At 40.4% G+C, this 24,494-nt stretch overlaps 1 protein-coding gene across 2 annotated transcripts in view; it reads right to left on the reverse strand.

The window, feature by feature from the left end:
* The window catches only part of LOC115219639 (integrin alpha-4), a 185,855-nt gene extending 161,581 nt beyond the window's left edge, over positions 1-24,274 (reverse strand). For both annotated transcript variants that reach the window (XM_036509667.1, XM_029789797.2), the window contains exon 1: positions 21,999-24,274. In XM_036509667.1, the coding sequence (XP_036365560.1) occupies positions 21,999-22,192 (194 nt within the window). In that variant the 5' untranslated portion in view covers positions 22,193-24,274. The remainder of the gene's footprint in view (positions 1-21,998) is intronic.
* Between the last annotated feature and the right edge of the window lie 220 nt (positions 24,275-24,494).

The raw sequence follows: 24,494 nt of genomic DNA on the forward strand, positions 1-24,494 counted from the left end.
CGACATTTAGAAATGGTAGAAGATAGAATGACAGAGAGTTAACAGCATCAGAAACGAAGGTATAAATTGGAATGAATCAATTACAGGTAGTGTGTGCAACCGAATGGCTTAAGGTATCAGACGTGAAGTCGCTTCCTGTCAGTCTTTGTTTAATATTCATTTTTTTTTTTGTAATAACAGTCGATTTGGCTGTAATTAGGTACCACGGAGTGATGTAACAAATTACAGTTTGAATCTAATACCGTTTTTCTTTTATTAAAGCATACAGTTGTGTTGTTGTTGTTATTTAAATAGCGGGGTAAAAAAAAGGGCACATCCCATGACCTTTGTAGATCTTCCTAAACTAGTGAAATGCCATGACCTTTGTAGACGTTCCCAAACCAGTGTCATTGATACTTGTGTGGATTTGCTGTTTGGGGTCGGGTGACGCAGGCAGAAATGAGAAAAAGGTTTGGCTAAGTGTCTTTCGTTGGATCTGCAGAATGAGATTCCGTAGCGATAACAAAAGACTCCACCCCACCACCACCACCACCACCAACCAAATCTATCCTGATTGAGCTAAAACCATGATCGTAAGCGTTCCAGTCGTGATCGTCATGTCTTATTTTGATATAATTACTTTATCCAATCTGTTCTTTAAGACTCTGGTATGTGATTCGGAGAACATTTAGCTATTATATCTAGCAGATCGCTAGGATTTAAAAAATTTGGCTACTACTACTAGAGGCCCCTTCGTTGTTTTGACTGAACTCGGGTGGTAGACTGGTTATGTTGTCTACAGGAGCATCGACCGTAACAGTTGCAATGGAAGTGTCAAAGACAGAAAACAGTTCGTCAATGTTCCAGTGATTGCGGTGTATGATCTGTCTAGTATTCCAACCAGGCAACCAGGCAACTAAATGGACAGGGGTTAAAGTAGATTAAATTATACAACTGTTCAGAAACGCAACAAAATGTCTGCCCGAGAATTTGAATTCCTGCCATCTTGAATAGAATACGTTAAACAGAATATTTCTTCATATCGGCTAGAATCGTAAGATCTTGAAGAATATAGGAATGGTACATATATCCTGTGTTAACGAGATCAAAACTAATGGATGATGACGGTGGTGGTGGTGGTGGTGGTGGTGGTGGTGGTAATAATGATGATGATGATGGTAGTGGTGATGCGAAGAAAACTCGTGTTTTTGTTGCTTTTGCACAGTGGTTCGATCGATCGAATCTATTTTTCTTCGCAATTCTCCGATTCCAAGATTTTGTGACCTTTGTTCAATTTGCTCAGACTATTTAGAGATCGTATGTATGTATCATCTGCCGTGGAATAACATTCCGCAATTATAACGGGAAGTCTTTATATAGATGTAATTTATTTCTGTGAACGTGTGAAAGGATAAGACAAGAGATGAATAAAGAGATGCCCCACCCCCTCATATATGTGTGTGTGTGTGTGTGTGTGTGAATGAGAGAGGAAGAAGTTGATGGGTGTGAGAGAACTGATGGGGGTAGTGGATGTAGGGGTAGGTTAACAAGCGGATGGAAAGTGAATCAAGCCAAGCCAAACCAAGCCAACTTTCTTGTGCTAGAATTCCTCCTATTTCCCGTCCAATTCATCACAGCTTCCTAAAAGTATGAGCTAACTGGTGTACGTACTTCTGCAACATGTAACGCACCTTATACAGTATACTTCCGTAATAAAATGCTATCAGTGTCTTTGAAATGTCATCGCTAGGATTCAAAAAAATTTGGCTACTACTACTACTACTACTACTGCTGCTGCTGCTACTGTTGCTGCTACTGCTACTACAAGATGTTTACGCCAAGATACAGCAAATGAAGGCTGTAGGTGAAGTTACCGAATTAGTACCCCCATACCTGACCAGTCTACAATAATAATGATTTCTGGTTGAGACACAGGATCAGCATATTTGAGAGTACATGACTGGTACTTTACTTTATCGACCCGGGACGAATGAAAGGCAAAGTTGATTTCAGCGAGATTTGAACTCACGGATCTTTTCTGTTTGACTGCCAATGTTCAATCTCTTCAATTTCTGTTCGTAGTGATTTCATATTCGGTGTAATGATATAGTTTTTTTTTGTTTTTTTTTTAATGCTAATCAATGCCTTGAAATTCATTTTCGCCATAAATCAATAAATAAAGAGTTAATAGATTTTAAAATTTGCAAATTTTGTGAAATTCTAGTCAATCGTAATCTACGGACACATTCATGCTTGTTTTCATAGTAACAAGTCAAGCACGAGAACTCTGCGAGGAAGCACGTGTTGACAAATATATTCTATTCATTGAGCTTGTGTTGAGAAGTGCTAAGAATAACAGCTAAATAGGCTTTGAATAGACACTCACTTTTTTTTTTTTTGCATAATCGTATGAATTCTCGTGTATAGAATACAAATTTGCAAGAAGTTTCTGAAAACTCTAAAAAATAAAAAAGTTATGAGGAGTTATATGGCGTGCGTAAAAGCAGAACTTCGCCTGTATTTCATTTGTTTACAGTTAATAACACGTGCTGTCACGAACAGCTTTCAAATCCTGTTTTCTGATTGGGTGAAAATGATCAAACTTTAAACCTCTATAATTTTTTTTTAAATGGTGGGGGTGGGGAATATCTCCTGAGATTCAGTTGGGAAAGCTACATTAGTGTACTAAATTTTAAAATTTTCAATAAACTTTGAATTTTCGAAACTTGGCAGCGAAACTGAAAGGATCCGAACTCAGAATGTAAATCGGAAGAAACATTGTAAAGCTTTTTTCCCCCGACGCTCTAACTATTCTACCAACTCGCCACAACAGTAAATTTATTTTGCCATAAGGGTGACGGATGAGGAGACAAATTAAAAGGGCAAATTACAAATCGGTATGGAAGGGGTTTACGCAGAATCTATTCTGTTAGCGGCGATTGTGTATGTGTTGGGTGGTAAGCAATAAATACGAGTAACAATGATTCCTGAGATAAGCACAAAGTTAAGATTATCTTAATCCAGTACGTGACTGGTTTTTTTGTCAATCTGGAAAGGATAAAATAACAAAGACTTCGACAGGATTTAAATTCAGACTATAAAGGAACCTGACTAAACAGCCCCTTTTCGTTTCAGCACTCCTCCGATCCGTTCATTCTTGGTCAACCCCCAACTCCCCCCCTCCCCACGCGTAATAAGCGTTTTTAACGAGCTTTGGGTGAATGGGGAGAACATGCGATTATATCGACACTCGTATGTAAATGGCGTTTATTTTATTGACTAGAAAGATAGAGAGCTTGAGAGACAAGCTCTTATTGTCGAGATTCAAACTCAGAGCATAGAGAGGCGGAATTAAATACTGCGCTATAAACGTATACATTAGTTAGATTAGTTTGGTGTGTGTGTGTATGTGTACCTGTTTGTCGTTTGTCTGATGTACGTATGCGTGTCGTCAGATAGTCCCGAGTCTGGTCGAAAGGCAGAATGGAGACGTTTGAATGGTTTCAGTTTGTGGCTAAGTATTGGTGTTGCTGCTTCAGATATATGAGAGTTGAATTCAATGCTCCAAGCTAACAAACCATTCCTATTGTACCGTAACGAGGGTTATTAGTGGCGAGTTGTTCCTACATTATAGTATCTGCTTGAGGCTAGATGGACTGGGCCATTTCAGAGCAGGTGGCAGTGATTAGAGCCGTCGATGTGTCCACGGGTCGTTTACTGTCGCGTCCTCCATCTTTCTCCGATGTACGGCTGCGTGAAGGCACGTGGCTCAGTGGTTAGTGCATTCGGCTCACGATCGTAAATACGTGAGTTCGATACTGGCGACGCGTTGTCTCCTTGAGCAAAACACTTTCTTTCATGTTGCTCCACTCCACTCAGCTGGTAAAAATGAGTTGTACCTGTAATTCAAATGTCCAGCCTTATCACATCCTGTGTCACACTGAATCTCCCTGGTAACTATCTATGTTAAGGGTACGTTTATCTGTGGAGTGCTCAGCCACTTGCACGTTAATTGTTTCCTTTGATGGAAGTAACTGGAACACTCGTCGTAAACGACGGAGAACCAATAAAATAAATACCTGTGTATGCATATAGTTAGGTGGTTAGATAGCTATGAATGAAGCTGTAACCGTTTCTCCTCTACATGAGTGACAAATCGTCATCACTTGCCTCTTTTTAAATGTACACCCAGAACCACGCTAATAGCTTAGGAGTGAAATTAAGGATTTCTTGGTTTTCTCTGAATCGATTTTGATAAAAACTTTTCCCAGCTGGTTTGCACACTATGGCAACACCATTGTTATGTTTTCATTATTCTGTGTAACGTTCTTCCTTTTTTATTTCAGATTCTTCGGTTTTGGGGTGAAATATGTTAATAGCTTTTGAATGAAAATAGCCAATCTAGACATTTTTTTATTGAGAAAATGAAGGGTAATGATAGATATTAAGCATACGTTGAGAATATATTGAACAGAAACCCATAATAATATAATATTTATTGACATAATGAATTATTTAGCCACATGAGCGCCAAGGAAGAAACGATCCGATTGTGGGACCTCCAAGACTGTGACAGCTAGGGATTTAAGGAATATTGGCAGCAAGTTACGTGGGAAACATGGACAAACATGCAAAACCATTTTCACCGCCTACGGATTTCTTCATGTGCCGAAAACCATCAGAAACCGCATCCTCGGAACCATGGCTTCCGTGCGTGAACCTCTGATACTGTCTCTCCACAGGAGTTTGAGGCTTCAATGGGCCCAAAAGTACATAACGTTAGACATGGGCTGTGTTCTGTTCACTGACGAAACCAGGGTGACTCTTGACGTTTGGGCAAATGGTTCGGTCTGTCTTGGAGATGAGCGTCACCAACATTTACGACGTCAACAACAGGGTGGAGGAGTTATGTTGTGATATCAGCTCAAATGTATCATTGGGGACATACTTGTTGACCCAGTCACGGTGTCTGTCTAGTTGGCCCAGTCACGGTGTCACAGCTGCCTACCGCAATCTCCTAGATGACATACTGCTGTCACTTCTGAGGAATCTCGTATTCATGCATGAGAACACTCCCTCCCACACTGCTAGGACCACCCAAACATTCTACAAGGTGAAAAGTTGATGGTATGGCCGCAGGCATCTTCAGATCTCAATCCTATTGAAGATCTTTGATCCATCATTAAACAAGATGTTTATGCCCAATGACGCCAATTTACGTCGAAAGATGTCTTATGGGCGACCATAAAAACTGCAGCAGATGCAGTCCACCCTGGTACTATTAAGAAATTGACAGATTCCATGACTAATAGGGTTTTTGAAGTTATCTGTCGAAATGGCGTTCATGTGACTAAATAATTCATTATGTCAGTAAATGTTATATTATGGTTTTCTGTTAAAAACATATCTCGACTGCGAGATGCCGGGTTCAACCCCACGGCGTGAAATCTTAGACAAGCGTTATTTTCCAGAACCTGGGGGCGGTCCACACCTTGTGAGTGAAATTGGGTTGATGGAAACTGCATTGAAGCCTAGTAGGTGGATTGTATTCGTAATTCAAAAGACATAATCTTTTCATACATTCTGTCGCATAGAATTAGGTTTTGTGGGGTTTCCACAAGAAATCTTTGAAGGTTTCCACTCTTTTCGAGAATTTTTCTCTACATTTTTAAATATGTGTTTCGATTTTATCATTTCTAAATTATTTTGCACGTTTTTTTTATGTAATCCCGTGATATAATTCTTTATCATCCTAAGAAAGCATTATTATTTCTTTCGGCTCTTCATATTCTGAATTCAAATTCCACTGACTTTGCCTATCATCCTTTCAGGGTCTATAAATTAAGTACCAGTCAAACACTGGGGTCGACGTGATCGACTAGTGCCCTTCCCCAAAATTTCAGGCCTTGTGCCTACAGTAGAAAGGGTTATTATTATTATTATTGCTCATTGCTCCGAGCTCGACTTTGCCTTTCATCCTTTCGTAGTCGATAAATTAAGTACCTGTAGCGTACTGGGCCGATCTAATCGACTGCCCCTCCCCCCAAATTTCAGGCCTTGTGCCTTTACTAGAAAGGATTATTATTGTTCTTACTGCTGCTGTTGTGCTTCTGGTTCCTTCACGTAGCTTCAATGTTACTCTGACGTCATCACAATTATTACTTTACCCCACCATCACCACCACTTCCCGCTTTCATCGCATTCTCACTCTGGCAGAACGGTTATCATTATCACATATACGTCACACCCACGAAATCCACCCAGTCAATAACCCAACTGCGTACCCGCGTGGTTTTTTCCCTAACCATCCTGAAAAAATACTAGGTTGATTAGCACGGCAGGTAAAGGTGTTGATGGTAGTGATGATAATGAGGTGGAGGAGGAGGACGAAAGGGAGAGAGAAACAGAAAGATAATGATAATAAGGGAGAGAGAGAGAGAGAGAGAGAGAGAGAGAGAGAGAGAGAGAGAGAGAGAGAGAGAGAGAGAGAGAGATGAAATAAGATTTGTGTGTGTAAATAGTCTTCTTAAAGCAGAACCATGTGGTGTATTTCTGAAATCTGTAATTGTAGGTTTTGGAAATACTTTTTATGGCTTCAGTTCGGTTGTTTTTGTTGTTGGTAGCTGAAGAATTTAGTAACATTCATTGACGGCTGTGCCTTGTGGCTGTACATGTATGAATGAATATGTGTTGCATGAGGAAGAAAAAAGAAAACTTGAAACAACAAACTCTGGGACGCGACGACTAATTGAAATTTAGAAATCTGAAGGAACGACGCGTGAATGTACACGCGCGCACACACACATGTTTGTGCGTACATCAGCAGTTCTCAACCGGAGTCGACAGAATATTTTGTTAAAATTTATCTTTTATCTTTTATTTGATTCAGGCATTTGACTGGGGCCATGCTGGGGCGCCGCCCTGAAGAAGAGTTTTAGTTTAACAAATCGACCCCAGGACTTTTTTTATTTTTGCCTAATACTTATTCTATCGGTGTCTTGCCGAGCTGTTAAGTTACGGGGACGTAAACACACCAGCACCAGTTGTCAAGCACACACACACACACACACACACACACACACACACACACACACACACACACACGACAGGCTTCTTTCAGTTTCCGTCGCCATAATCTACTTACAAGGCTTTGGTAGAAGACACTTGCCCAAGATGCCACGAGTTACTTAACCACACAGCTATACTTTCACTTATAATTCTTTATTAGACCATAAAGCTCTCGGCAGTTTGGTTTTCTTAGGAGTCATCAGAGACCACGTACATCTATCTTCCAAATTGTCGAAAATCGAGAAGAGCTACTTACCCCCCCCCCCCTCCTAAAAAAGCAACGCACATGGATTTACATAATGGCCCAACATTGACTAACAGCCTCGGTCCAGCATTAAATATGTCTAATAACTAAAATATATATATATATATACATATATATATATAAAGCATTTTTTAGTACATTGCAAATAGCTTACATGCACCGTTGAACACAGAGAGATAGAGAGAACAGTGTTGCTATCCTCGTTCAGTTAACACGACCTAGCTGTGAAACAAACATTTTTTACTCCGCAACGAATTCGCTGTGAGATTTCAACCCTAAACTTCTAACTCCAGCTATTCTTGTTGGTGTTGTTACCACTAGCGTAGCTGGTGGGGGGAGGGGGGTCCTCCCCGGGCGGCACTTTTCATCCTGTTGTAGGCTAAATACATGTTTTTTGTAGGGTCCGGGGCGGCAAACGGAAGGGTCGCCCCGGGCGGCATACACTCTAGCTACGCTAGTGGTTGTTACTGTTGATGCTCACCCTTATTGAACAGGTTTATGATCAAAGATATTCCACCCGTGGTATCTATTCCCCACCAGCGAGATTTTTAGACCAGTGCTATTCGATGTGACCGGTCCGCGAGCCATCAGCTGCCGGTACGTGGCGAGTTTCCAGAAAACAAAGAAACAATAGCATAATTCCAGTAATTTTGCCTTATACACTACAGTAAACAACTTATCAGCTTATGAAATATTGTATTATTTGTTTACAAAATAAATATACGATACAAAAAATTGTCAACTTTTATTATATTCATGTATATAAGGACACAGGGGAAAATATGTCAAAGCCATCAGGAGGCGTTCGATGCTTCCTAGGGCTATACAGCGGTGGTGTACCCCCTACTGTCACGTTCTTGTTAGATTGACAGTATACAACCATTCTATAACATATATTGTTTTCTGTATAAATTGATATTGCTAAGAAATATTACCGGTCCCTGGCACATTGGAAAAGAAAAACTGCCGGTACCCCACACCAGAAAGTTTGAGATGCACTGTTAAAATACATTATTTATCTGTTCTCTTTTCCTTTTATTTATTTTTATTTAGAACGGTAGTGTGGTGAGGATGACTTGGTTGATATATTTAGCTTGTCGAGCGATCACATATATATTTCTTTACTACCCACAAGGGGCTAAACACAGAGGAGACAAACAAGGACAGACAAAGGGATTAAGTCGATTACATCAACCCCAGTGCGTAACTGGTACTTAATTTATCGACCCCGGAAGGATGAAAGGCAAAGTCGACCTCGGCGGAATTTGAACTCGGAACGTAACGGCAGACGAAATACGGCAACGCATTTCGCCCGGCGTGCTAACGTTTCTGCCAGCTCGCCGCCTTATATATATATATATAGGCTGCGTATATCCCTATACACACACCAGGCTGCATGCAAACTCTTTGTGATGCGTATGAGTAACAAACGCCAACATTCGTTTCTGTTGCAAACCCACCAACAAATGACGACCATCTATCTCAGTAAACGAGGAGGGGAAAGCACCGCTCTCGTTCTTTTTTAAAAACCATTTCAGTAGATTTTAAACAAACTTACAAGAAGATTTTATCTACTCACTGTATAAATAATCTCAGTTTTTCGACGCCCTGTATTGTGAGGTTTTCAACACGCCATATTAATTATATATTTATGTTTGTGAGACCCTAATGTAATGGTGTCATACAAATTTGGTCATTTCAGATTAGAGGTAATTAAATTTGCAATAAGTGTGTCAGACCACTTGCAGTCTTAAGTGTGCGGAACATACAATTACTGAGATATATATATATTATATATATATATATATTATATATATATATATTATATATATATATAGAGAGAGAGAGAGAGAGGAGAGAGAGAGAGGGGGGCTGATGCGAGGCGGTGGGGTGGAAAACAGGGGGTACATCGTAGCCAAGCCCGGGATATTCTTAGGATCACATATTTACAAATATTGAAATCTAGCATTGATATTTTAGGAAAGGGATCCGAAATAAACTTTGTGCTCTTCTCTAGAATTCCTCTCAAGAGACTTCAATGAATATATTTGCTTCCCAACCACATGGTTCCGGGTTCGGTCCCACTGCGTGGCACTTTGGGCGAGTGCTTTCTACTGCAACCTCGAGCCAACCAATGCCTTGTGAGTAGATTTGGTAGTCGGAAACTGAAAGAAGCCAGTCATGTATGTATGTATGTATATAATAATAATAATAATAATAATAATAATAATATATATATATGAATATATACAACAGACGTATATGTACTTACATATGCATATGTGGGCAGAGGACGTCACAGAATGTAAACATAAAACACGAAAACATGAAATACGAATACATCGAATATGAACTTTTTTTGCGAACAACAAAAGAAACAAATGGAAAAGAAGACAAGCAACATAAAGAACGACCCTTCATCAGTTGGCTGTTTTTCTTATTCGTATTTCGAGCAATTCACGACAAGATACGACTTCGATAAATCAGTTGCGCCCGCAAAGCAAATTAAATAAAATTTGGGATTTTGCGGAAGGTCAGAATTGGTGTGTGTGTGTGTCCTTGTATCTGTGTCCCCATCACTATCGCTTAACAACCGATGTTAGTGTGTTTACGTCCCGTAACTGTTCGACAAAAGCACCTAGACTAAATACTAGGCTTTCAAAGAAAAAGTCCTGGGGTCGATTTCTTCGACTAAAACCCTTTAAGGCGGTGCTCCAGCATGGCCACAGTGTAATTATTGAAACAAGTAAAAGAATAAAAGATTATAAATACGTGTGTGGGGTGGTGTAGTAAGAAGCTTGCTTCCCAACCATACGGTTCTGGGTTTAATCCCATTGCGTGATACCTTGGGCAAGTGTCTTCCACCACTTCCACCATAGTCTCGGACCGACCAAAACCTTGTGGGTCTATTTGGTAGACGAAAACTTAAAGAAGCCCATCATATATGTATGTGTGTGTCCCCCCCCACCCACCACCACTTGACTGGTAGTGCTGGAGTGTTTACACTCGACAAAAGAGACCGATAGAATAAATGCTAGGCTTACTCCTGGGCTTGATTCATTCAATTAAAACCCTTCAAAGCAGTGCCCTAGCATGGCCGCAGTCAAATGACTGAAACAAGTAAAGATAAAAGATGAAGATATATATATATATATAGGGTGGCCAAAAGTAGGTTTACAGTTATTCAACAGTCTCTTTCGCTTTCATATATTAACAGTTTAGATCTTAATTATAAAAAGCATATGAAACCATTATTCAATGCTAATTTAGTTAATTTTGTCAAATCCCTTTTCAGGATTAAGTATCTCCTGGCGAATAGAACACAACATGTTGTAGTCGATGAAGTCCACACAAGCCCAACAAAAGTCACCAGTGGTGTCCCTTAGGGGACTGTCTTGGGCCCGCTCCTCTTTATAATTTACATAAATAACCTTCCCAGCGTCGTAAATCACTGCAAAGTGAAAATATTTGCTGATGACACTAAGCTCCAGAAAATCATCAATGAAGAAGACCGAACTCAACTCTAGTCTGATCTATATGCTGTGAGTCAATGGGCAGACAAAAACAAAATGCAACTGAACGAGGGAAAATTTGAGCTGATGCATTTTGGAAGAAAGACTATACTAAAACAGCCATTCTCTCTTCCTTCTGGGGGAACCGCTCACAGCATCTTATAATATCAGAGACCTGGGTGTAATTGTTGATAACAATTTCAGTTGGAGTGCCCACACCAACAATAAGGTCGATATAGCTCGTAGGATGAGCTCCTGGATCTTAAGAACCTTCCGGTCCAGTGAACAAGGTATCATCATTCCACTTTTCTCCTCCTTTGTATGGCCACACCTGGAATACTGCTGCCCCTTGTGGTTTTCCCATACAAAACAAAACATCTCGAGGATTGAATCACCCCAGAGGGCACTCACTAAACGAATTGAAGGCATCGCTGATCTCGATTATTGGGACCGCCTTAAAGCTTTGAAACTCTACTCTCTCCAGCGCCGTCGCGAGCGGTACATCATTTGTACGATGTGGAGAATATACCGCCAGCATTGCCCAAACGACCTGAACATTAGTTTCAAGGTTCATCCAAGGCTGGGACCACGGGCCATACGTCCCCTGTCCAATTCAGGATCACAGCATATAGGTACACTGCGACATAATTTCTTTTCCTCAACAGGCCCTGCCCTGTTTAACATTGTCCCGAAAGAGATCAAAGAGGAAAAGGATCCCATCATCTTTAAACGGAGTCTGGACAGATTTCTTCAAGGAATACCGGATAAGCCACCTATACCTGGATACAACTCACTCAACAACAACTCACTACTTGAATGGACCATAAACAAAACTTGACTTAAACAGGATTTAGATAATCCTATCAGGTGGTGCTATTGAGTTAGACATGGCCTGGACCAATCTTTGATCGAAACATATCTAAGTTTGTAAGATAGAAATTTAAATGTAATAAAATGTTTTAAAGAAGTTTAAAGTGCCTACGTGATAAACTAAACCTACTTTTGGGCCACCCTCCAGCATGGCCGCAGTCAAATGACTGAAACCAGGAAAATAATAAAAGACAGGAGTGACTGTGTGGTAAGTAGCTTGCTTACCAATCACATAACCCTAACCCTCAGTCCCACTGCGTGGCAGCTTGGGCAAGTATCTTCTACTATAGCTTCGGGCCGACCAAAGCCGTATGAGTGGATTTGGTAGACGGAAACTGAAAGAAGCCTGTCGTGTATACATATGCATGTGTATGTGTGTGTGCGTCTATATTTGTTCCTCCACCATCGCTTGACAACCGATGCTGGTGTGTTTACGTCCCCGTAACTTAGCAGTTCGGCAAAAGAGACCGATAGAATAAGTACTAGGCTTACAAAGAATAAGTCCTGGAGTCGATTTGTTCGACTAAGGCAGTGCTCCAGCATGGCCGCAGTCAATGACTGAAACAAATAAAAGAGTATATATATATTATATATATATATATATATAATATATATATATATATATATATATAGTGTCTATAAATAGATGTATATGCTGCATACCTCTAATAAACATTGTTTAGCGTCGCGTGCAAATAGACAACTCTCTCTCTCTCTCTCTCTCTCTCTCTCTCTCTCTGACTCACTCACTCACTCTCTACTGTGTTCATGTCATTTGTAGAAAGAGAAAGGGAAAGATCGTTGGTTTACAGCTACCTTTTTTTTTTAAATGCTTAGAACAGCTGGAATGGCCTTCGCTTTTTGCTCGTTTTAATATTTGTAGATGGGATCAAGAAAAACAGTTCTGATGAACTGGTAATGATCGGTGAAACTAATCGCGTCTCATTCCATTCTGCATGCAGTCAGACGGAGGGGGAAAAAAGGAGCCGATAGTTTACTCGGTACACACAGATACACAGCTGAAGTGTCATTGATGAATAAGATTTTGGTATTGTCTTAACCTTGCCGACCGTCGGTGGTTCCCAAAGTGGGCGACAGAAAGATCAAGAGAGGCATTGAAGAAATGTGGGGGCAATAATAGGGTGGGTAAAAAGGGGGCGATGGATCTATCACCCTCCTCCACCCACCCAAATAATGGGTTAATTAGGTTAAGTTTTATTTGTGAAATAGTGTTGTTTTGAATTTGCTGGTCTACGTTTGTGGTGCTGATGGGAGTGGCCGACAATATAGTACGTTTAACATAGTATATAGACATAGAGTGTACACGCACACAGATGATGTCGGTTTGTGTAAGTATACCACACAGTATATATATCTCTTTACTGCCCACAAGGGGCTAAACACAGAGGGGACAAACAAGGACAGACAAACGGATTAAGTCGATTACATCGACCCCAGTGCGTAACTGGTACTTAATTTATCGACCCCGAAAGGATGAAAGGCAAAGTCGACCTCGGCGGAATTTGAACTCAGAACGTAACGGCAGACGAAATACGGCTACGCATTTCGCCCGGCGTGTTAACGTTTCTGCCAGCTCGTCGCCCTTAACATTTGTATCCAACAGATACCTACATACACAAGTACTAACTACATATTGTTATACACACCTTTGACACGTCTATATATTCATGCAGGCATACAAACATCACACACACACACACACACCAACACACACACACACACCACACACACACACACACACACACACACACACACACACACACACACTATAACTGTCGGATGTTAATTAAGATAACATTGTCTCCTTTGTAACCGGTTTTCATTAAGAACTTCAAAAAGGTTCTCTCTCACGCACGTGCACATGTATATACAGGTACACAACATATACAAACGCGCGTATAAACTACACGCGCGCATGCATGCATGCATACATAGATGCGAAATAAAAATGCAGCTCAAAAGTTGCCGTTTTAACACCGTTGTCTAGATCCAGAGCGAATCGCAGAAGGTCCTCGACTCTCTCACGGAAAACGACCTCCGGGCCGCATTCCAAAAGTGACACGAACACTGGAACCAGTGTATTGTCGTGCAAGGTGATTATTTCGAAGGCGATGGTGTTAAAACTTGTGTAAATGAATTTTTTTTTTTTTTGAGGCATTCTTTCGATATAACTCGACAAAATCAAAACATTTCACTTCGGGTATTTCCGTGGAAGCAAATGACAGTTCGATTCTGTTTTCTGCTTGGAAATTTGCGGATTTTTACCTACATACATGAAACAGGTAAGAACAAATATGCAAGGCTTTTTTTCTTCGAGTTTAAAATGAGACATTGCTGGCATAATTTCGTTATATCTATACCCGCAACCCATGGAAATACCCGAAGCGAAATGTTCTGATTTTGTCGAGTTATATCGAAGGAATGCCATTTTTTATATTAAACATAACTAGTCCGGGAACTTTTTGATATCATCTCAAGTTTTTAGACGGTCGGTCACTCGACCTGCCTGAAATCGCATCCGAATATTCTTTAAATCACTTTCTATTATCTCAAAAACGAAAAGAACGCATGAAACAATGCAGTAATATTGAATAGTCCTAAAATGACAGGATGGTCATGGCTGGATAGCTCCTTAGCATTAATGTAATTAATGGCACCAAACCCAGAGAAGAGCTAAGTACAGACCGATGTTTTAGATAACTAAATTAAATATTACGGATCATTTACACATCGTAGACTGTGCGTGACACAGCACAGCAAGTAATGAATGATGATTAATAAATGACTTTTTAAAGAGAATAAGATTAAATGAAGAGGGTATAAAGCGAGAAAAGATGATCTTATGAAGCTGTCCATATATTCTTCTATTTTTCCACATAATTTTAAAAAGTTATTTGTTATTTCATCATCGAGATAATTGGGGCCCACAACAAAATCTATTTGAATTTTGTATTGTTTTCAATTTTCTTTCGTTTAAACCAACAGAGTGTGACGAATATGTTATTCAGTTGTGACCTTGATTAGATCTTTTCACGTTCTACACAAACTGATGCCTCCCGCGTTGTTGAGATAATACGCTTACACCACCTGGCGAATAATAGGCTTACAACACCCATCGCCACTTAGAGAGGTATTTGGTTAACCACTGCTTCGCAGACAACTACAAGTAAAGCAAAATCATTCCTGGGTCCTTTCTAAAGAGCTTTTTTTTTATTAACTTTGTAGAACCCTAGTGCTTGTTCTTCTTCATCGAAGAGAGAGCACTTGAAGTGGTATTCCTGCAGATAAAGGAATTTCGTGACTGTTAGAAATAGCAACCGAATCTCTCTTTCTCCGCTCCGACTGTCTCCATATAGAAAATAAACTTGGAATAACGCAGTCACTGGTATGACTGAATAAAATGTGATGGCCACGACGGGAACGTCTTCGATTATAGATCTGTTCGGTCAGGGATCACCTGAAGCTAAACCACGATATTTGCTGTGTTGTTTCCAAGTGCATACAACCCAAACTCCTCCTAAAATCCTTTTCTCAATTTCACATTTCATAGAAGCGAGTAAACCTCGTCCGGCATTCCGCTCCACTAAAGTGTGTGGCCAATCACGACGATGTCGCTTCCAGGATTTTCAAACAAGTCCGCTTCAGAGCTAACTCATGTTATTTACTAAGCTATTTACTCTCTCTCTTTCTCTCTCTCTCTCTCTCTCTCTCTCTCTTCTCTCTCTCTCTCTCTCACCCATCACAACATTTCAAACATGATGGAAATAAGCACCTCGTTCACCACCTTCATTATTTCTCTCTTCTCAGTGGACACTCCTTATCAACTGAACCGATCGGTGACCTTCTTTTACCTATACTAAGAAAACTTCGGCGAAAGCAATGGTTTAGTTCTTGATGCGACTGGGTTTTTTTCTTACTCGGTGCTGAACAAAAGAGAACTTCATTCAAACAGCGTTGGCTTTTCTTTGATGTTTACGGCTTTGGCCGATATACCTGTGAAAGTGAAAGACACGCACACACACACACACACAACACACACACACAGAGTTTCAGTCAAATTCCACTCACAAGGTATTGCTCGGTACTAGTAGCGTAGACTGGACCCGGTTTGCGCAAACGCGCGTCCGCGCTAGCCAGACGTAGGCAGTCGATCCTACGAGCTGACTGGCGCATGCACGATATATACTTGTATACGATATATACTTGTATCGCACGTCCCCGATTCGCGCGATACAAGTATATATCGTATATATACAAGTATATATCGTATATATCGATACAAGTATATATCGTACATGCGCCAGTCAGCTCGTAGGATCGACTGCCTACGTCTAGCTAGCACGGACGCGCGTCTGCGCAAACCGGGTCCAGTCTACGCTACTAGTACCGTATTGCTCCACCTGAGGCTACGGTAGAAGATACTTGCCCAAGATGCCACGTGATAGGACAGAATCTGGAACCACGTGGTTGCAAAACGTTCTTCTTTATGACGCCTGTATGTTTGCACGATGCGTTTCGTATCAGCATAGCAGCATGCTTCGGCCAGGCCCTCGCCGGCACACTTCCTTTCGATTCTGTTGTACTCGAAAGTGCGGGCATGTACATTATGACGTGTTTGTTGTAATTTCTAATCACACACACACACACACACACGGCACAACCATCTTAGCATGCGTGCTCCACAGGTAACTCTAGACACCTCACTCATCAGACATGTAAAGTTTCAACGTCAGCGATCTTGTAAACCCTGCTCAGTAGGGTATGACATCCAAGCCCCCTTTCATGAGCACACGGGTTTCAATTACTTTACAGGCAATCACTCTATTCACAAACACCGGCTAAAAACTATCGAATTCTGTACAAGCATTTCCAGTCTGGAAAGATCTTTTATTGGGTACTACTTGAGAACAGTGGTCCCGGTGCGCGCACTCGCGTAGTCGCGCATCCGCGCTAGCTAGTCGTGACTAATCGATCCTACAACGACTACCTAGCAAAGTAAATAAAACACAAAATAAATAATTTTTACACAAAGTAAATAATTTTTGTTAAACAAAGTAAATAAAATACAAAAACACAAAGTAAATAATTTTTTAAACAAAGTAAATAACACACAAAACACAAAGTAAGGATCGACTAGTCACGACTAGCTAGCGCGGATGTGCGAGTGCGCGCACCGGGACCACTGTTCTCTATGTGGTACCCTTTTATTGTAGTCACGCATCAGTTATCAAAGTCATAGCCCAATGTATAGGCTTCCTTTTTCAGTACCACCACAATGGCACTAGCTCGGATCAGCTGTTGACCATTTAAACGTGGTCCGAAAGGTTTTGTAGAAAATACGAAAGATTTCATGGAACAAGTGGTCCAATACGTTTTATGAAAACTGAGTTTAATTATCAATATTTGATTGTTTTATATTTAAAGAAACCTGTTACACAAACAAAATACGATGATTACACAATAGGGATTATTTCAAATGATAGGCGCAGGAGTGGCTGTGTGGTAAGTAGCTTGTTTACCAACCACATGGTTCCGGGTTCAATCCCACTGCGCGGCACCTTGGGCAAGTGTCTTCTACTATAGCCTCGGGCCGACCAGAGCCTTGTGAGTGGATTTGGTAGACGGAAACTGAGGGAAGCCCGTCGTATATATGTATATATATATATATATATATGTATGTATGCGTGTGTGTGTGTTTGTGTGTCCCCCTAGCATTGCTTGACAACCGATGCTGGTGTGTTTATGTCCCCGTTACTTAGCGGTTCGGCAAAAGAGACCGATAGAATAAGTACTAGGCTTACAAAAAGAATAAGTCCCAGGGTCGAGTTGCTCGACTAAAGGCGGTGCTCCAGCATGGCCGCAGTCAAATGACTGAAACAAGTAAAAGAGAAGAAAAACAGACAGACAGACATCCGACCCTCCCCACCGCATACAAAAATTACTAATTTTTACAAAGAAACTTTTTTTATATACGATGGGAACTTGTCTGAGATGTGTTTCATATATTGTCACGTAGTGCGTCTTTGGGAAAGTGATTCTGTTTTATGTCCGAACCGTTCTCTCCCCCGCGGGTCTACAAATTTACGTTGATATGCGATAACAGCATTATAGAGTTTACTCTTTCTCTCTTTTTTTCTCTTTTTACTTGTTTCAGTCATTCGACTGCGGCCATGCTGGAGCACCGCCTTTAGTCGAGCAAATCGACCCCTGGGACTTATTCTTTGTAAGCCCAGTACTTATTCTATCGGTCTCTTTTGCCGAACCGCTAAGTGGCGGGGACATAAACACACCAGCATCGGTTGTCAAGCAATGCTAGGGGGACAAACACAGACACACAAACATATACACACACATACATACATATATATATATATATAATATATATATATATGTATGTATGCGTGTGTGTGTGTTTGTGTGTCCCCCTAGCATTGCTTGACAACCGATGCTGGTGTGTTTATGTCCCCGTTACTTAGCGGTTCGGCAAAAGAGACCGATAGAATAAGTACTAGGCTTACAAAAAGAATAAGTCCCAGGGTCGAGTTGCTCGACTAAAGGCGGTGCTCCAGCATGGCCGCAGTCAAATGACTGAAACAAGTAAAAGAGAAGAAAAACAGACAGACAGACATCCGACCCTCCCCACCGCATACAAAAATTACTAATTTTTACAAAGAAACTTTTTTATATACGATGGGAACTTGTCTGAGATGTGTTCATATATTGTCACGTAGTGCGTCTTTGGGAAGTGATTCTGTTTTATGTCCGAACCGTTCTCTCCCCCGCGGGTCTACAAATTTACGTTGATATGCGATAACAGCATTATAGAGTGTACTCTTTCTCTCTTTTTACTCTTTTTACTTGTTTCAGTCATTTGACTGCGGCCATGCTGGAGCACCGCCTTTAGTCGAGCAAATCGACCCCGGGACTTATTCTTTGTAAGCCCAGTACTTATTCTATCGGTCTCTTTTGCCGAACCGCTAAGTGGCGGGGACATAAACACACCAGCATCGGTTGTCAAGCAATGCTAGGGGGATAAACACTGACACACAAACATATACACACACATACATACATATATATATATATATATTATATATATATATATATATATATATATATATATATACGACAGGCTTCTTTCAGTTTCCGTCTACCAAATCCACTCACAAGGCATTGGTCGGCCCGAGGCTATAGTAGAAGACACTTGCCCAAGGTGCCACGCAGTAGGACTGAACCCGGAACTATGTGGTTGGTAAGCAAGCTACTTACCACACAGTCACTCCTGCGCTTAACAGTTTCTAAACTGTTCATATACACACAAAACGTTTCCTGATCCTGTCCCTTCTCAGCATGGAGAAGAAAAAAACAAAATCAAAAAACTGCTCGTATACCATACGAAATCACCCCACCACACCTTGCCTCACAATCCTAGGTTTCATTTAAACGAAAGCCATTTAGCTGATTAGCAAGGACCCATTCACCAATTTAGTACTACCTCTTGTCCACAATTGTACCCCTCCTCTCTCTCTCTCTCTCTCTCTCTCTCTCACGCACCAGACCTATACCCTTCCAGATTAACCATATATCTGCTACATACAAGAGTGGATCCTGGGTTAAGATTGCTGAGTGGTAGGGGTGCGCAATTTGAAGGTAAACATGGGAAAATCTTTTTTGAAATCTGCCTGGAAGTTGCTTGGTCCCTTCACCACAGACACATTACATACAGACATTAATTGTTGTTTAACCCCAGGTCATTGGCCACCGGCCGCGAAACGAGATAATACTGGCTGTAATTTTACAAAGTGAAAGCAAACCCCTTTATTCAAAGATCACCAATAAAGCTATCTGTGTTGTTTATCCTCAGATCAATTCTGATCGAACAAACTTAAGATCAAAAGCTTTCCAGCCATGACCATACCGTCTTTTTTCATCTCAGTGTACCCATAACCACAGTTACGTTATATAATTATATAATACATGAAGTAACTACACAGAAAACTTGTGGGGGATTGCCAAAACTTTAGTAGGGACCACTGATGGATCCAGTGAAAGAAACTGGTTATTAGAAACAAGGAAGACATTAAGGTCCGAGAGGCTATGGCTGGGAAAATGGGACAAGACGTTGTCAATCACTCCAATCGGCAGCTGAAAAGTAGAGGAAAACCGAGCCTTTTTTTAAGCATCTCCTTCCTGTCATTGGATGGGTCCACCTGGATGACGTTGAGTCATAGAAGTCTTTTTGTTGGTTTGATGATAACATGTGGGTTGGACCGGTACATTCAATTCACTCCTCTGTCCCATTATCTAACATGTTCATAGTCAAACACAGCGAGTTGACAACCCATACATCTCGTTAATAACATCAACACACACAACCTTACACATAAATATAATTTGCATTTTGCCGGGTTTAAGTGGGAATAAAATAATGGCTTGTTATGTTATAAGTGGTCCGCATGAAATATAATTTTATTGTTTGGACAGTGAAGCAGGAAATAGGATAGATTTTTAATGATTAAAGAATAAAGAGTAAATTGCTTTACAACTTTACTCGACAAGGCCATCGAGTGTTCAGCTGGAGGATATATTTAAAGCCGGTTTAAGTCGACATTCGTGCTTACATGACTGGAGGTCTTATTTATTTCCTTGTCTTGATCGCAGAAGAATAAAACAAGGTTGACCTCGGGAAATTTGAACTCAGAAAAATTAACTTAGAAGGTTTATTTAATTATATTGACCACGTAGGAGTAAAACATAGGGCTGACATTGACGGTATTTGAACTCAGAACCACAGAGGTTGGCATTCTACTGACCTTAGTAGTAGTAGTAGTAGTAGTAGTAGTAGTGATTTAAGATTGATAGGTAAGTGATGAGAGATTATCAAGGGATAAGAGGGGGTGGATAGATAAATGGACGTGGATTATCAGTTTGATGATGACTGCAAGGATGAATGGACAGATGGGTGGCTAAGATAGACTGGACGAGTGGAGTAACAGATAGATAGATGGAAGGACAGAGAGACGGGTGGGTAGATGGAGGGATGGCTGGCTGGATAGATAGGTAGATAGATAGATAGATAGATAGATAGATAGAAGAGAGATAGATAGATAGGTAGGTAGGTAGATAGATAGATAGATAAGTTTCTTTATTGGCCACACAGGGCTGCACACAGATGGGACAAGTTACAAGGTAGAGCTTTTCTTTTGGGGGATGAAAAAAACAAAAAACAAAAGAAACACAAAAAAAAGGTGGCGTAGGTTTTCGATCAAAAGGGATCGTAAAAGGAAAAAAGAAGAACAAAAAAAAAGATAGATAGATGATAGATAGATAGACAGGTAGGTAGAAAGATAGACGACAGATAGATAGATAGATAGATAGATAGACAGACAGACAGACAGACAGACAGACAGACAGATAGATAGATAGATAGATAGATAGATAGATAGACGGATGAAGAGAGGGACAGGTGGATAGATGGAGGGACGGTTGACTGGCTGGATATGGCTGTATTGATGATAGAGAGATAAACAGATATTGACTGAGAGATTGCTGGTACGACAGACAGGTGGAGAGAAGGATAAGATGGATTGGATGTAGGTGGATGGATTGACAGGTGGATCGGATGGATGGATAGGTAGGGAAATTTAAAGAAGCAAAGATACGTAATACAAAAAGAAAATTAAAGAAGATCAAAGAAACATTACAAAAAAAACGTGAACAGGCGCAGGAGTGGCTGTGTGGTAAGTAGCTTGTCTACCAACCACATGGTTGCGGGTTCAGTCACACTGCGTGGCATCTTGGGCAAGTGTCTTCTGCTATAGCCCCGGGTCGACCAATGCCTTGTGAGTGGATTTGGTAGATGGAAACTGAAAGAAGCCTGTAGTATATATGTATATATATATATGTGTGTATGTGTGTGTGTTTGTCCCCCTAGCATTGCTTTACAACCGATGCTGGTGTGTTTATGTCCCCGTTACTTAGCGGTTCGGCAAAAGAGACCGATAGAATAAGTACTGGGCTTACAAAGAATAAGTCTTAGGGATCGATTTGTTCGACTAAAGGCGGTGCTCCAGCATGGCCGCAGTCAAATGACTGAAACAAGTAAAAGAGTATAGGGTGATAAAAGGAAAGAGAGGAGTGAAAGAAACAGAGACGGATAATAGAGAAAGTAGAAGAGAAAGAAAGACAAGCTGAGAGAGAGAGAGAGAGAAAGTGAAGCAGCGAAAGAGAGAAAGTGAAGCAGAGAGAGAGTGAAGTTGAGAACGAGAAAGTGAATTACTTACTTGGGATTTTCTTGTTGCTGTGGATGTTGGTAAAAAGCCAAAGAATATCCGAAATAAGATCCGTTGGGCCCCGATACGATAAAAACATTTCTTGTGTCGATGTTGAACGTGAAAGCCGACGGCACAAACATTGACAACAGCAACAACGGAATAACTAAAGCTGTAGACCGGCAAGAAGCCCCCTCTGCAACCATTGTTGCTAGTTTCGTTTCAAAGAAAGAATGGTAAGGATGTGGCGGGGGAAAGGATGGATGGCGAAGGAGGAGAGATTGACGCGGTTAGTGGGGTTTTTTTTTTCTCTCTGGGGAGGAAGAGGTGTGTTTTTTGTTTGTTTGTTTGTTTTTATAAGGGATCGGTGAAAAGGGGCTGCTAGGGTGTGTTAGATGGTTGTAGTGTTGTTGTTGCTGTTGTTGTTTTTTGTCTCATGAAGGTGGAGTGTTGTTGCTGTTGTGATTGCTGTCTTCGAGGATCGCCTGTACTGATATATAAATGCTGGGGGGAAGGTCGGCAACCAAGATTTCATACATGTGTTGGGTTGTGTGTGTGTATATATATACATATATAACATATAGTTTTATATGTTGGGATATCCTACATTTTTGTGTGCAAATATGTGTTAATTCTGGGGTATCCTATATATATTTATACATACATACATTTGTGCGTGTATGTTGAGGTAGCCTACTTTTGTGAGTGTTTATAATATGGGTAGATAAACGTGCGTATGTTGGGCTATGCTGCGTATATTTCTTAAGAATATTCTGTTTTATTGTTTGCTTGTAGACATTAGACATAACATCCTAAATCTACCAATATATTTTCTCTTAACTTGTGGACACACTGATGTGTGTATTTGTGTGTGTACTATATAGTTGATATGTGTACTACTTTAGCACGTGTTTGTTGTATACCGCAAGAATTCGTCTTCTTCTTACACGCATGCAAGTGTGCGCGTGTATGTCTGTATATAGCGTTGAACGTAGATGTGAATACTACTGACTCGTCTGAACGAATATATATCCGTATATAACTAACAATGATTGCTCTTGAAATATATACAGATGTATAGATATGCTTGTGTATATATATACATATAATTTGATGTATATATATATGTTTGTTTATGAGTGGGATTCAAGTAGAGTCAAGCTGGAAATCCATCACGTTTACTCAGCATCTATTCTTTCGGACGTTCACTTTGAGGAGACACAAAACTTTTTTTTTTCACTTCTTCGATATGGTAAAACTCCATACAGAATGGATTAACAGGGCGGACAGGGTGCGGCCGGTGAGCGCGTGGGGATTGTTATTGCTTTAGCGAGTGTGTGTGTGTGTGTGTGTGCAGTAATTTTTCTCTTCTGTTTATTACTCTGATGCTGTTTCAATATTTTTTTCAAATATTCGTTATAAATATAGTATTTACTTGTTTTTGTAACTGGTTTGCAAACAAAAACAACAACAGTAGGATATTTAATGAATGAGTGTAATTAAGCCAGTGTATGTGTTGATTATATTGACGTAATTAATGACTGTCTGTAGATAATACTTCCTTTTTTTTTTTCTTTTTATGGTTAATAGTTACTAGTGTTTAACCCCTAGGCGGCTAGGATCAATTCAGAGGGTACCATCCAGGCATTTCCCTGCCATATTCAATGTATTTAGCATCACTTTATCCAATGCGAAGTATATTTTCTTTTATAAATTTTAAATTTTTAGTTGGTGGAGCGTGATTTAAAGAAGATTTGACTGCTATTTTTTTTAGCAGGCCAACAAGTAAACCACGTAAAATCTCCCTTGTTGACACGATTTGTGCAATTCGCTGCTGTTGTATATTTTGTGATTGTTCTGCTAGTTTTCAGGTACTCCTGGATTCTTGCATTTATAATACAAAGATATGTAAGTTACTCCGTTTGGTTGGTTGTTCTTTTATTTTCCTGTGGATTGTTGTTGTTGTTGTAGTTGTTGTTTGCTGCTGTGCTTGAGACACGAAGGAATATCAAACATCAATAACAATAAATATTAATTACAATATCGATGGCATTTCTAACGACGATGCCGGGTAAATTAGTCATGCACATATATATACATGCACTTACACACACAATCAAACAAACTCAAGCACACCACACACTCAAACATATACATACATGCATATACGTCTACTTTCACGCTCGATGTTGTTGTTGTTGTTGTTGATCATCAGCAGGCCACAGTTGTTTCGCTCTCGACTCTGCCTGACTGAATGTCTGACATCTCAGAGCGGCCGGTTTAAACATGACGGTAGCAGTAGTAGTAGTAGTAGTAGTAGTAGTGGTGGTGGTGGTGGTGGTGGTAGTGTAGGTGGTGGTGGTGGTGGTAGTAGAGATGATGGTGCTGTTGAAATGCTTAGCGGTATTTCGTCGTCTGCCGTTACGTTGTGAGTTCAAATTCCGCCGAGGTCGACTTTACCTTTCATCCTTTCGGGGGTCGATAAATTAAGTACCAGTTACGCATTGA

Source organism: Octopus sinensis, linkage group LG15 (genome assembly GCF_006345805.1).
Source record: "Octopus sinensis linkage group LG15, ASM634580v1, whole genome shotgun sequence".
NCBI classification, from domain to species: Eukaryota; Metazoa; Mollusca; class Cephalopoda; order Octopoda; family Octopodidae; genus Octopus; species Octopus sinensis.